The following is a 12,926-nucleotide window of genomic DNA, read 5'->3' on the forward strand; positions in this document are numbered from 1 at the left end:
TAGGGACAGAGTTGTGTGTGTTCTACATTCTGTCCAATTAGAGCACCCCTGCTCTGCTCCTGTGCCTTGGTCACCAATGAACCACCAAGGCAAGTGAGCAAAACACACTCAGCTGTTCTGCACAGAGCTTCAGCTAACAGGCAAAGGCAACCAGACTCCTATTTTGCCTCTGGGCAAAAGATCTTGTTGCCCCTCAAACAGACCTGTCTAGAGGTCCTTTTTTTTTTGCTACAGAAATCATTTTGTACAGGTTGAAGCACTGAATTCCTAATTTAAAAAAAAAAAAAAAAAAAGACTATCTCCTTTATTTCAGACTCAGTTGGCAAACCTTGCCTGCTGCCTGCAGTCTGAGACAAGAGCAAAAGGTTTTGATCCACTCACATCCAAGTCCCTAGAGCATTATTAGAAAAAAGGAGAATCAAAGACAGCTGTCATGCGGGAGCTTTGCCTGCAGATGAGCAGCGTGCAGCACTCACCCCAAGAACCAGCTTAGGACAAGGGAGCTGTAGCACATATATGTATAAGGAAGCAGACAAGACTCCCAGAATAGGTAAGCAAAAAAACAGGGGTAAGCGGGGGGGGGGGGGGGGATGCAAAAGAGAAAGGAACAATTTGGCAATTTGCAGCCCTATTATTCAGCTTGCTGCTAGGGGAAGCAGCTCCCAGGGACTGGTAACCAGATAGCCCTACCCCGTTCCCAGCTGGGGAACAAACCGATTGCATATTAGAGCTGCTTTCCTTTTCTAACTCCCCAGGGAAGAGCAGCAGCTCTTTTCCAACTCCTCCCCCATAGTTGCAGCAGCCCTGCAGGTGCTCACGATGCTATTTTCAGCCATCCACCAGCAGGTGTGACTCAAGGCCCTGTTATTTAAAAGCACACAAAGGCTAATTTAAAGTGGGAACTGTCCTTCACAGTATTGTGACAGTTTCTCTACTATGGGCAGAGTTCACCAGCTCTCTCTACTTTTTATTTTTTCCTCAGTTCTTCATTCCTTTCAATCTAATATTCTTTATACAGGGAATCATACAAAGCCTTGGTGCATTTGCAGAGCCCTGGACTTTTGTGCAGTATCAACGCCCATCCGTTACAAGCAAACACACACACTCCCTCTCTGTGTCCTCCTTCTCAGCACTTTTCTACTGACCATGGTATTCCTGGATGAAGAAGTCAATCGCTTTCAGCCAATACTGTGGGTTGCTCTCATACTTGCCTTAATTCTATTCAGGTTCAAATGACCTAACCACGAGAAACAGAGAACACAGAGTACTAGACTAGAAGATGTTGAGAAACCACAGGTCAAATTTTCTAGTATGATCTTTGCAATAGGGTTCCAAAGGCAAATACCTGACTGAATATGATGCAGGTATAGCTACAGGTAAAAGAGTATGAAACCATCTTGTTCTCTTGACGTAGTGTCAGCATTCCACGGTGCTCTGACAAACTGAAATGGAAGAGGGGTCCCCATCTATCCCTCATTAGCGTGGCCAGACCCACCACTGCGTTCCTATAGGGTACACTGATTATATCATAGTATTAATCAGTTGAAATTCGTGGGAAAAGAATGCTAGACGTCCCAAAATATTCTTACACCACCTTGTATGGAAGGCCATGCTAATGCCCAGTGGCAGAACACACCAATTCTGGATCTGTCACTAATCCAACCCAGGCAGCAGTGAGTCCTGTTAGCAAACAATTCCCATTAGCAAATCATTCTACCAGTGAGGGCACATTTGCAGCAGCTGTCCCATTCCACCACAGGCACCTTTCCCAACCATGTTTGCATGGGCAATCACACACAGCAGTAAGGTTCCACCTGCCAAAACGCAGCAAACACATTCCACATAAGCCACATGTCAGGTGTCTTTATCAGTAGACTATCTGGTGGCTGACGCAAACTCTCGTGGACATATAAAGTAGTTCGAGGGAAAGGAGAAGGAATCACTTCAGACACACACATCTATGCTTAAGTGATAATTTGGGTGGGCATACACTATAATTAAGTATTAAATTTGTGAAATTTTACAGTAGAAGCTGTGACAGCAAAAGGAATGCTACTGTTAGGTTCACTTAAGTTCCCCTTTGTCTTCCTTCCTTCCTGTCCTGCTTCTTATGTTCCTATGTTCATTCATTTCCTTCAATCTTCTTTTTTTTTCCACCCCTGCCCTCTCCTATCATTCTTCTTTCCTTCCCCTTCTCTGATGTCTTCCAGTTTCTCCTTCAGCCTCTTCTCCAATATCTTGAAACACAGTATTGCTATAACTGGCCACACTCAGGTTTGCTACCTGACAGCATCTAACACAGGAAAACCATGAAGCAGGCAGAGCTCTTATTTCAGATCTCTCTATCAGCTGATGCTTTAGCCAGAAGAATCAACAAAAAATAGTATTGCCTTAAGAAGGTGAGCAAGTGCCATCTGGGAGGAGGGGAAGAAAAGCAGAGAGATTTAAAACAATTCTGTAAAATCATGCTACCTGTAGTTCAAAGACCACAGTGCATTTATTTGCCACAGATTTTGAATAGCAAGTGACAGCTCTGCAGCATTTTATCATCCGTACGTATGTTCTACTATGATCAGATGTGGAGCATTACACTAGCTGCAGAATGTGTTAAGACATGTATGACAGGCATTTCTCCAGGTTATGGCACTGAGCTGTGATTTTTACTTCAGAGTTACACATGCACACTATCACTATTAGGAAATACTTCATATGTGAAATAGACTGAGTATATATGTAAATGATAACCTCTAAAGCACAGTTTTCACTGAGTGCCAGACACGTAAAACTGGCACCTTCCAAAGAATCCCTGAAAACTCTAAGTTAGCAGTATTATTGCATACTAGCCCTGAAAAGTCAGACTTAGCAGGAAAGTGAACTGGCTTCCCCTGCTTCTTGTTCATAATTGCCTAGCAAATTATCTTCAACATCCTCCTCCTTTATTTGCCTAGAGAGCAACACAGCAGAAGGTCCTTCCCATAGCTAGATCCTATCAGTCACTGACACGCACACTTTCTAACCTACATAGCCTTACAAGGTAACAACTGACGATGATGCAAAAAGTGGAAAGAATCCAGCTTAACTGTCAAATTCCATATATATAGTGTTCAGGAGAAATATAAGAAGCCCTTCTGAATTGGCACACATGTTCAGGAAATTACACAGTAACATGTACAGAATACCAATATGTTGTATTTGATAGCAACAGAACACACCTGCACTTTGGGTGTTTCTCATTCATGTGCCACCCATGAGCCACCATAACAGTCTGTATAGGACAGGCTGTGCGTGAGCTCCACACCCAAGGAGAAATTTAACTTAAAGCCAGGCCCATCTAACTCATTCTGTAACAAGGGCTGAAATCAGTGTACTCATTTGTGCTCTTTCTGTGCAAAGTAAGACTTCAATCTCTTTCACCAACAAATTAGCTTTATGTTGCAACTAACCTAGAAATAATTAATGTTCAGAGTTACAATGCTGCTGGTCATATTTTCTCATCTTTTATCTCTATTTCTCTGTTGGAGTTTGTCTTTTTCATCCTTTTTTTCTGAATATTGCATCCCGTTCCTTGCTCCCAAACTACTACACTTCTGTTACATACTTCTCCCTTCCCCCTCATTTCAACCACCAAAAACAACTTTCTCAGCCTTCTGGATTGCCTTGGAAAGGTTTGAGTTTCATTTCCTTTTATGCCTGTGTATGGTCACATTTCATATATAAAAGTAATAAAATAATAACACTTAACATATAGTGATCTAAGCACTCACCTGTTGCCTAAGCAACAAGTAAATTAACTTGAAAAAAAAAAAGGAAAAGAAAAAAACACAACCAACTTCATCCTCTTCACACTGATACAAAGGGAACATACATTTCAAATTACCTAATGAAACTCGCTATGAAGAAAAGGACACAGCAGGTACTAAATGAAGGCACAGAATGGGAGAGAGACAAGACAATACCACATTTTCTATGTGAAAGGAGAACCTTACCATCCTGCTGGCCCTGGAGATTCTGAGGACTTTGCATTCTCTCTTCGAGATTTGAGCTGAGGTCGGAGTTCACAGCTGACATCCTAGTAGAGTCACTCATATCAAACTCATCACTTTCTATAGAGCTTTCATCCTGCAAATTGAAAGTTTCAGAGACATGTCAGAAAACACTGTATGCTGTTCACATTATATGTGGAGCTCACCCACTCTTATTCATTCCACTCATACCTGGCATGGAATACATTCACATAGTAATAGTTCATGTATATAAGCAAACAAGCAAAGCACATAAAGAGCAAGGAACATGCAGCATTTGTGTGATATGATAGTCTGACAAATGCAGTTTGATCAACTATGATGATACTGCATTACCACACTCATAACTGTTTCCATAGCATTTTGTAAAACAGGGTTGTAACTAGAGACCCCATGCAAAGTCCTTGTTACTCAGGCATGGCTGGGGAGAGCTCTCCACATTCTGTACCTGAATCTTCCACCTTTCTCAAGCAAAGCAAGTAACCCTGTGCATACCACTTACAGTAAAATATTTCTAAATGGCAACTTGACCTAATAAGAAACCACAACCAAATTCTCTTAACATGACATCAATTTACATTGCCATTGTGTTTACAGATGCATCTATGAAAATGGTGAATATTGTTTATCATGCTCAAATGAAAGCCAATGGCAGACCAAAGTAATATAATCTCATGAAAATCACTTGGAATTTATTCTACCTCATACATCTTTAATATGACTTATCCATCAAGTCCAATTACAGAGACTCTTCTAGGGATGATAATAGAGTGCAAAAAGTCCCAATCAGAAAGTTTGTCCTCAGTTACACAAGCAAAACAGTTTTGGATCTAGTCCCACAAGTGTTCACATACGTCTTTAATATGTGTATAATACGTGTTTAATTTCACTTGTTTCAGGCCCACTGAAGTTCATGCAACCACTTATGGACTAAAAATTTAGCATTCACAAGTCTTATTCTGTAAGCTGTGGAGGCAACACACAAACCTACAGTGCTATATTTTCAGTAACAATTTTTCTGAGATAATTACTCCTGCTGCGAAGAAAAGCAATTTCAAGTGCATACAGAAGAATAAGGCAAATAACTTTGTATCCCTTAAAGATTAGCTTAAAACTCTTTTCCAATTAACTTAAGTCTTTAAAAAAAAAAAAAAGAAAAAAGAAAAGAACAAAATTAAAACTTTGTTTTAACAAACAGCAGACTGTTGTTGTCTGGGTTGCTTACCAGAAGTGACCTAGAAAAACAGCAAAGTTTACAATTTGATTTACCATGTATTTATTGTGAACTGGTTTCTACAGATGCTAACTTTTTCTTTCTTCTTTCTGAGCATTTGGCCCTTAGATCAATTCCTGTCTTGGATCTTGGTGTTGTTTCCAGCTTGCATGGGTGTTTCTTGTTGAACGAGGATGGCACTACCAAATGCCATCCAGGAGTGAGAGAGGAACAGCATGCAAGGTCATGCTGTTCTGCAGCATCACACCAGGACAACGTCACGTAATGGCACAAACACAGCTTGTTCTCAAAGTTTTATTTAAATAAAAATAAAAATAAAATGAAATGGAAGAGTGAGGGCTTCTCTAGTGGGTACCTTTCTACCTTGCCCAGACAGGGCGAGAAGCAAATAAAAGAGTCATGCCCTTGCATGAGCTGGGCACGGGGAGCTGGTGTCCACCAGCCTTGTGCCCCAGACAGATGGGGCCAAGGTGCACAACAAACTGGTTCTGAGATTTAGGGAAAATGCATGCTGCTTTCTCATAAAGCAAGATCAGGACATAAAGTCTCCAAGATCTTCTGGAACATTGTGCTAGTGTTAAGGCACAGTGGTATTTCTCATTGATCCCTGCAGGGATCAGCAAGCAGCAGCTTACATTTTTGTCCCGGTTTCAGTTAGGACAGAGTTAATTTTCCTCCTAGTAGCTGGTAGGGTGCTATGTTTTGGGTTAGGATGAGAAGAGCGCTGATAACATGCTGATATTTTAATTGTTGCAGAGCAGTGCTTACACCAAGCCAAGGACTTTTCAGCTTCTCGCTCTGTCCTGCTAGCGAGCAGGCTAGGGATGCAGCAGGAGCTGGGAGGGGACAGACCCAGGACAGCTGACCCAAACTGGCCAAAGGGGTATTCCATCCCATCTGACGTCATGCTGAACAATAGATAGGGGTGGCTAGCCGGGGTGGGGGGCCGGCTGCTCGGGGATAGGCTGGGCATCGGTCAACAGGTGGTGAGCAATTGCATTGTGCATCACTTGTTTCGTACACATTATTATTAGTAATATTATTATTATTATTATTATTATTATTATCCTGTCTTAATAAACTGTCTTTATCTCAACTCACAGGCTTCACTTTCCCTTTTCTCTCCCCCATCCCAGAGAGGGAGGGGGGAGGGTGAGCGAATGGCTGTGTGGTGTTTAGCTGCCGGCTGGGTTAAACCAAAACAATTTTCTGTTTCTGAGGCTGGGCAATCTGTATGGGCTCCCAATAACGCAATTCTGGCTATCTGCTACTTGCATAGGTATAAAAAAACAACACCAAACATGGGCAGCCTGTGTTTGCCTGTGTAGAACATCTCCACCTCACTGTACAAACCATGTACAACTTTTTTCTAATTTGGATGTACCCACAGGCAAGGGGAGCAGAACTGGTAGCCACTGGCCTTTGTACCAGTTAACAGCACAGATGTAAGTTCCCTTATGTGGATGAGTTCTCCTATTAGATCAAGCTTGTTTCCCTTTCATCAATGGCCTCAAATGACAAATGATGAACTGAGGATGAGGGAACTTGGAGGCTTTCAAACACCATGCTAGCTAGTTGTGGCATCTCAGTTCACTCCTGTCTCAATTCCACCCCCTCCATAAGAACACAGATAGGACTGATGAAACCTTGGAAACAGAACCTTCTTACAAACTCAAGCATGTTTTTAAGTGCATGACATAATCTGAATGTATGCACCAGGAATCTTCCTGCTTTGTACTGTAACATTTCACTGTCTTTTTTTTTTTTTTCTCAGTGTAAGAAATGTACAGCCTGGATTAAAAAAGAACTTCTTAGCCATGTTTCTTTGAGAAAGGATACAAAGATTATCTTGAGAACTCTCCTTGTGCCCGTTCTGCCCTGGCAAACATGTTATGACTAAAACATGTCAAAAACTACTTTTCTTTTTATAAATCCAGCACTGCAGACATTTCATACACAGTAACATCAGAGTTACAAAACTGAGCCGGGCACAGAGATACCAAGCAATGCTGCTTCCTGCTATCCCTGTATTGTTGCCACTGGTTCATCCAGATGAAAAAAATGGCTTAATGAAAATATCAGTCATCAGACCAGAAGGACAACACCAAAACGTTCAGGCTATAGAGACACTGTGGAAGATGGCCCTGATCCATCATGAGTGCCTGACCCTACTGTGGGATGAGTAATTCTGAAAGAGGGGAAGTGGGGAAATCAAAGAGTCCTTTAACTCCTAAGGCTAGTGCAGGGACAAAGCCTCTTACCTCCTGCTGCTTGAAATCCTGCTGTCAGATTTCTAAAAAGGGCCAGCACACACTAGGCTGCATTTGTGTGTGTGAAGAACACAGAGTTGGGGATCTCTCCCCACACCCTCCCCAATAAAAATAAATAAATATTAAAAAAAATGTATCAGACAAAAGTGAAACTAGGATCCTGATATTTCTACAACAGTGACAAAATCCTCATTCTATGGGGTGTTGAATAATTCATACATCTCCAGCAGTAGCCCATAGCTACTTATTATGAAACCAAATCTGGCTGACTCCACAAAAGTCAAGAGTCAGTCAGGGTCTTTGGCATAATCCAGCTGCTAAGGTTGTTTTTGGAGGTTTTCTTTATAAAAAATAATAATAATAAAAAATCTTGTAGTCAGGCAGAAGGACACAGCATGCAGGACTGCTTTTTGGCTGGCACATGGCTGGGCTTCTAAGTATTTGACAGTTCAAATGGTAAATGAACATATTTCTAGGAAAAATAGTTTATTGCAAATAATTCGGTAGGTGCCCTCCAATTGACAAAGTATTTCTTAATATCTGAGAAAAATCTGAATAAATCACAAAAATAATTTTTGAAATGAATTCAAAGCAATTCAACTCCAGTTCTCTCTAAGAAGCTTGATTCTCAGCCTACGTCTCTTCCTTTTTTTGTTCACTGTATTTTTATTTGAAGTTTCAAAAGAAACTCTTATTTATCAAGCTTTTTGCCTTATAGATATCAGCTGATGTTGCTAAGGTTTCCATCTATCTCACTGTAATGTGTTGCATCCTGGCTACTAACCTTGAGAACATCATGGTGTTCATTTCAGCTCTTGATGGTATTGCTCTCTAGACGAGGACAATGAAAGTCACTGCTGAGCGTAGCGCTAAGTCTGAGGCAAACATGCTGCCCCCCTTATCGTTTCCAGTGGTTCAGACAGTAAGAGGGCACCTTCGGGTTCTTTGAAGCAGTACAACATATTACCCCCAACCACGGAAGGGCATTAAGTCATGACATTTTCTCTCAAACTGATTACTTGCACACAGCCTTGGTTTGATTTCAGAGTTACTATTCTAGCAATGAATTATAAAGATGGGATCCACATCAATCTTCAGTTCTGTTACTTGGGTACCACAAAGACAACCTCCAAAGTATACAAGACAACAAAAAACAAATTTAAAAGGTTTCAGTTTGTACCTCGTCTTGCTGTGAATTTAGTAGCTGCAGCTTCATGTGTTTCATATAGGCCATGGTAATTGGCATATTGTAATCAATCATACTGGTCACCAAAGTTGGAGGTTTTCCATTATCTGTAATAAAAACATTTATTATGCATTATATGTTAGTTGTGGAGGTTACTTCAGCCTACTTTGCAGTCAAAGTCAGACAGTTATGTCATTTAGTTCTAACTTTGGCATTTTCAATTGCTTGTAGGCTGTGCAGATGGAAATCTCCTGAAGAAAAATGAAAATCAAGTTTGAAACCTGAAAAGTGATGAGTATGTCTATCCCAAACGACAACACATGCGGTCTATCTATTCCTTATGTTTAAGCCTCCATATAAACATTTCCCTAGCAAAATAAATGATTTCCTCCAGATAAAATCATCTTTCTATCAAGGGTGCATATGGCATTACACTTCATCCTTAAGCAAAAGCAGAAGATTCACTACCTTCCAGCTTAACTAAATGAGATGATCTGACTTATTGAACTGTTCCAGTCTACCAAATTTTTATGAACCCTCACTTAAGCTAGGCAAATATAAATGGGTATTAGAAATAAAATTACTTTACATCCCACTATTTGACACTAAAACTACCTTTATGATCTGCTCCATCTGGGTTTAAATGCATTCTTTTCTGGCACTCTGAGCAGCTCATTAGAAATCGTGTCACCGCTTCTCTCGGTAGGAAGGCATAGGTCTCTGAAATCTGAAATGAATAACAAAATATAGGTGTTATTATATAAGATGATTGAACATGACTTAACAAAACTGATCGTTATATTTCCAAATAAGGCATATTTTCATATAATGCCAGGAAGTACAATGAAAGAGTGTTCTGCATACTATACAGAATTTCAAGAAACATCTATCCAGTCGGCCTACTTCTCATCTAGTGGCTAATAGTAGATACTGAACAAAATTTCACTCATATCAATAGGGGCTTCATTTTCTGTTTATAGTTTTTTTCAATTCCTTTCAACAAAAAGATTCATACATAACTGGCTTCCTGCTGAGGGGCTGTTTTTTTTGTTTTGCTTTGTTTTGTTTTTAGAAAAAAAAAACATTGAAAAGCAATCTTTTTCTTATAATCAATACAAAAAAAAAAAAAAGGCTTGGCTTATATGCTCTATTTGTTTTGATTGTAACAATATGTAGACAGATACAGGATTCAGTGCATTAGCAGTGATGACAGTTTCCTTGCTATTCTAACTTTGTATTTGAATGTTCATGAAGATATTCTTGGAAAGCTTGTGATTTAATATTGCAGGGCAGGTAAATTATTTTTATTAACAGTTATAGAATTTGGGAGTCACTCAATTTTAGAGATTGTGCATCACCTGGAGATACATTGAAAGAACAGACTTTGGTTGTCTCTTTCTTTCAATATAATCATTCTCTCCAACCACATACTCACACATGTCAGAGGGTCAGAGGAATTTTTATTTATTTATTTATTTATTTTGGAAAAAGGAGAAAAGAGAGGAGGAAGGACTTGGAAGGACTTATTGCTGTTTTGAAAGATTGCATTTTTCCCCCTTTCTCTCTAGGGATGCGTATATCTTTATAGATATTTTTGCCTTGCTGAAAAGGACTTGGAAGTGATGGTTGGTGCCAAGCTGAAAATGAGCCAACAGCAAACTCTGATCACAGATAAAACAAATTTCATACTGGCTACATTAAGCATATGGCCAACAGATCAAGAAAAGTTATTATACCTCTCTACTCAGTGCTGGTAAGGCAGCAGCTGGAACATTGTGTCTGGTTTGCCCCTCCACAATTCAAGAAGATGGCTCAGAAGCAGAAGGCGGCCCTATGGCAGGCCACCACGGCTCCTGGAGCCCAAAGCAACTGACTTGGACTTGATTTGAGGGGGTTGGGTTTGTTTTGCGACAAAGAGTAAGTTATGAGGCAGGGAAAGATCTTATTGCAGCCCACAACTACCTGAAGGGGAGTTACAAGAACTGTGGAGAGAAAACCTTCAGTTTCAGCCACCAACTTCAGCAACAACAGCCACCAACTGTGGCTTGGGACATTCAGACAGGACATCAGGAAAAACTTTTCCACTAGCAGGCTAGGATACAGGTTTATCAGATGGGTGAAAGAATCTCCAAACTTGGATGTTTTCAAGACATTGCCAGGCAAAGCCATGGCTTTTTTGTGATTCTATTATACACTCCCATGTTTACAGGACATATATATATATACAGAACAATGCAAGCTTTTTGAAGAATCTCTAGCCCTTCTTTTCCCAACCAAGGTGACTCTTGCAATAGAGATGTTTCCCAAAAAAAAAGACAAAGTCCCAGCAATAGAGATTAAAGGAAGAATCAGCTGATATCCACTTGTATTCCCTTACTGTAAAACCTGCAGCAGGATTCAATTTCCTATCAAGAGGCTATGTTGATCCAAGTCTACGTAGGAAGTGCAGAAAGATGGAGGTGGGGTGTATGAAAGTGTGCATACAGAAAGGACAAGATACCTTCCTTTAACTAGACGTAAATGGGATTAAATATTGTACAAATAGCTTGTGCTTCTCACAAGGATGCTAAGAGCAGGGAGAATGACCTGCTTTATCCCTCTTACACTCTTCTTGGCTTGTTTGTCACCTACTTAACCTGTGTCGAAAGTCACATTTCCTGAAACCCTGTGGACCAAAGTCATCAGTGACATTGTATTTTGGAATATAGGTGGAATTTATATTAGTGCTTCTTGATGTGACATGAGTTTGGTCTGGAAATACATGGGAAATTATGCACTATAAAATAAGAATTATTCCATCCTGTTCATGGAATTGTTGTTCAGGCTGTATATTGCCTTTTCCTGTTCATTTGTTTGTTTGTTTTCTTTTTTAAAATATATAACAGAAATCTTCATAGAATTATAGAACCATATGATATCCTGATTCAGAAAGGGACCCACAAGGATCATTGAGTCCAACTCCTGGCTCCACACAGGACCACCCCAAGATCAGACACGATATCTGAGAGCATTGTCCAAACACTTCTTGAACTCCAGCAGGCTCAGGGCCGTGACCACTGCCCTGGGGAGCCTGTCCCAGTGCCCGACCACCCTCTGGGTGCAGAACCTTTCCCTAACACCCAGCCTGACCCTCCCCTGTCCCAGCTCCATGCTGTTCCCTTGGGTCCTGTTGCTGGTCACCACAGAGATCAGTGCATGATATTATTTGGTGGGAGAGAAGGGGATTAGCATAAAAGCAAAAATTCTTCTGTGAGAAGAACTGGCATAACTTGTCCCTGGGCCCAAAACAATTTATCTGAAAATGCAGGAACTAAATGAAATCCCTTTTGAGTGGGAGATCCTACCAAATATATTTCAGATCATTTTACTTGGTTTTTTTGTACCATTGAACAGATGCCTATTTACCTTTCTAGGTTTGAAAACATTGGTTATACTCAGACTTTATGGAATATAAAATGAAAGAAAATAAGATGGAACTTAGCATTAAGAAAATTGCTAAGTGCATATATGCAGCAAGCTCTCTCTCATAACATTTAGCACATTTAACACTGTATTGAAATTAATGGAGCTTACCCATGGATTCATTAGTTGCCTGCATTTGATAGGAATGCTCCATTTATTCTAATCAAACATCTCTGTCAAAATTCCATTTCTGCTCAGAAAAGATGAAAATCCTCCATGGAAAGCAAGTGAGCTAAGTCCCAGATTTGATAGGTATGCTCCACTCACTATAAGGGAACCAGGTTTTATAACTAAATTTTCCACACAGCAGATGCTTGTGTCTCCAACCTCCCACTGCAACACAGTTTTAAGGATGCCCTTCCCTAAATAACATCAGTTTTCACCAACTTCTTCCCGTGTTTACTTTGTAATTTGTATCAATCACTTACAGGCCAAGACTTCAGCTTGTGTAAATTGGCATAACACAATAGGTATCAAGTTAAAAGAGATATGTAGAGGACATGACCCACAACTTTCCTTAATCTTGCTGCTTAAATATATCTAAAAAATCTCTTTTCAATTTTCAGTGGCAGAAAGTTTAAAAAAAAATCTCACACCCCCCAGCAGTGCAGACTCCTGTTTGCTTTTCTCATTGAAGAAGGGCACATCTACTTTGTGAGACGGAGATAGCAGCTTGCTAGCTCTGGCTATGCTCTGAACCAGCTGGCTTAGCACCAGCAGTAGACTAGAAGATCTCTAACAAAATCAACACA

General features: G+C 40.3%; 1 protein-coding gene across 4 annotated transcripts in view; it reads right to left on the reverse strand.

Moving 5' to 3' along the window:
* Positions 1–12,926, reverse strand: part of NOL4 (nucleolar protein 4) — a 189,299-nt gene that overhangs the window by 136,980 nt on the left and 39,393 nt on the right. For all 4 annotated transcript variants that reach the window (XM_035553235.1, XM_035553234.1, XM_035553233.1 and 1 more), the window contains exons 3-5: positions 9,328–9,439; positions 8,707–8,819; positions 3,987–4,119 (exon numbers count right to left, since the gene is read on the reverse strand). In XM_035553235.1, coding sequence (XP_035409128.1) covers positions 3,987–4,119; positions 8,707–8,819; positions 9,328–9,439 — 358 coding nt within the window. The remainder of the gene's footprint in view (positions 1–3,986; positions 4,120–8,706; positions 8,820–9,327; positions 9,440–12,926) is intronic.

Source organism: Cygnus atratus, chromosome 2 (assembly GCF_013377495.2).
Source record: "Cygnus atratus isolate AKBS03 ecotype Queensland, Australia chromosome 2, CAtr_DNAZoo_HiC_assembly, whole genome shotgun sequence".
NCBI lineage: Eukaryota > Metazoa > Chordata > Aves > Anseriformes > Anatidae > Cygnus > Cygnus atratus.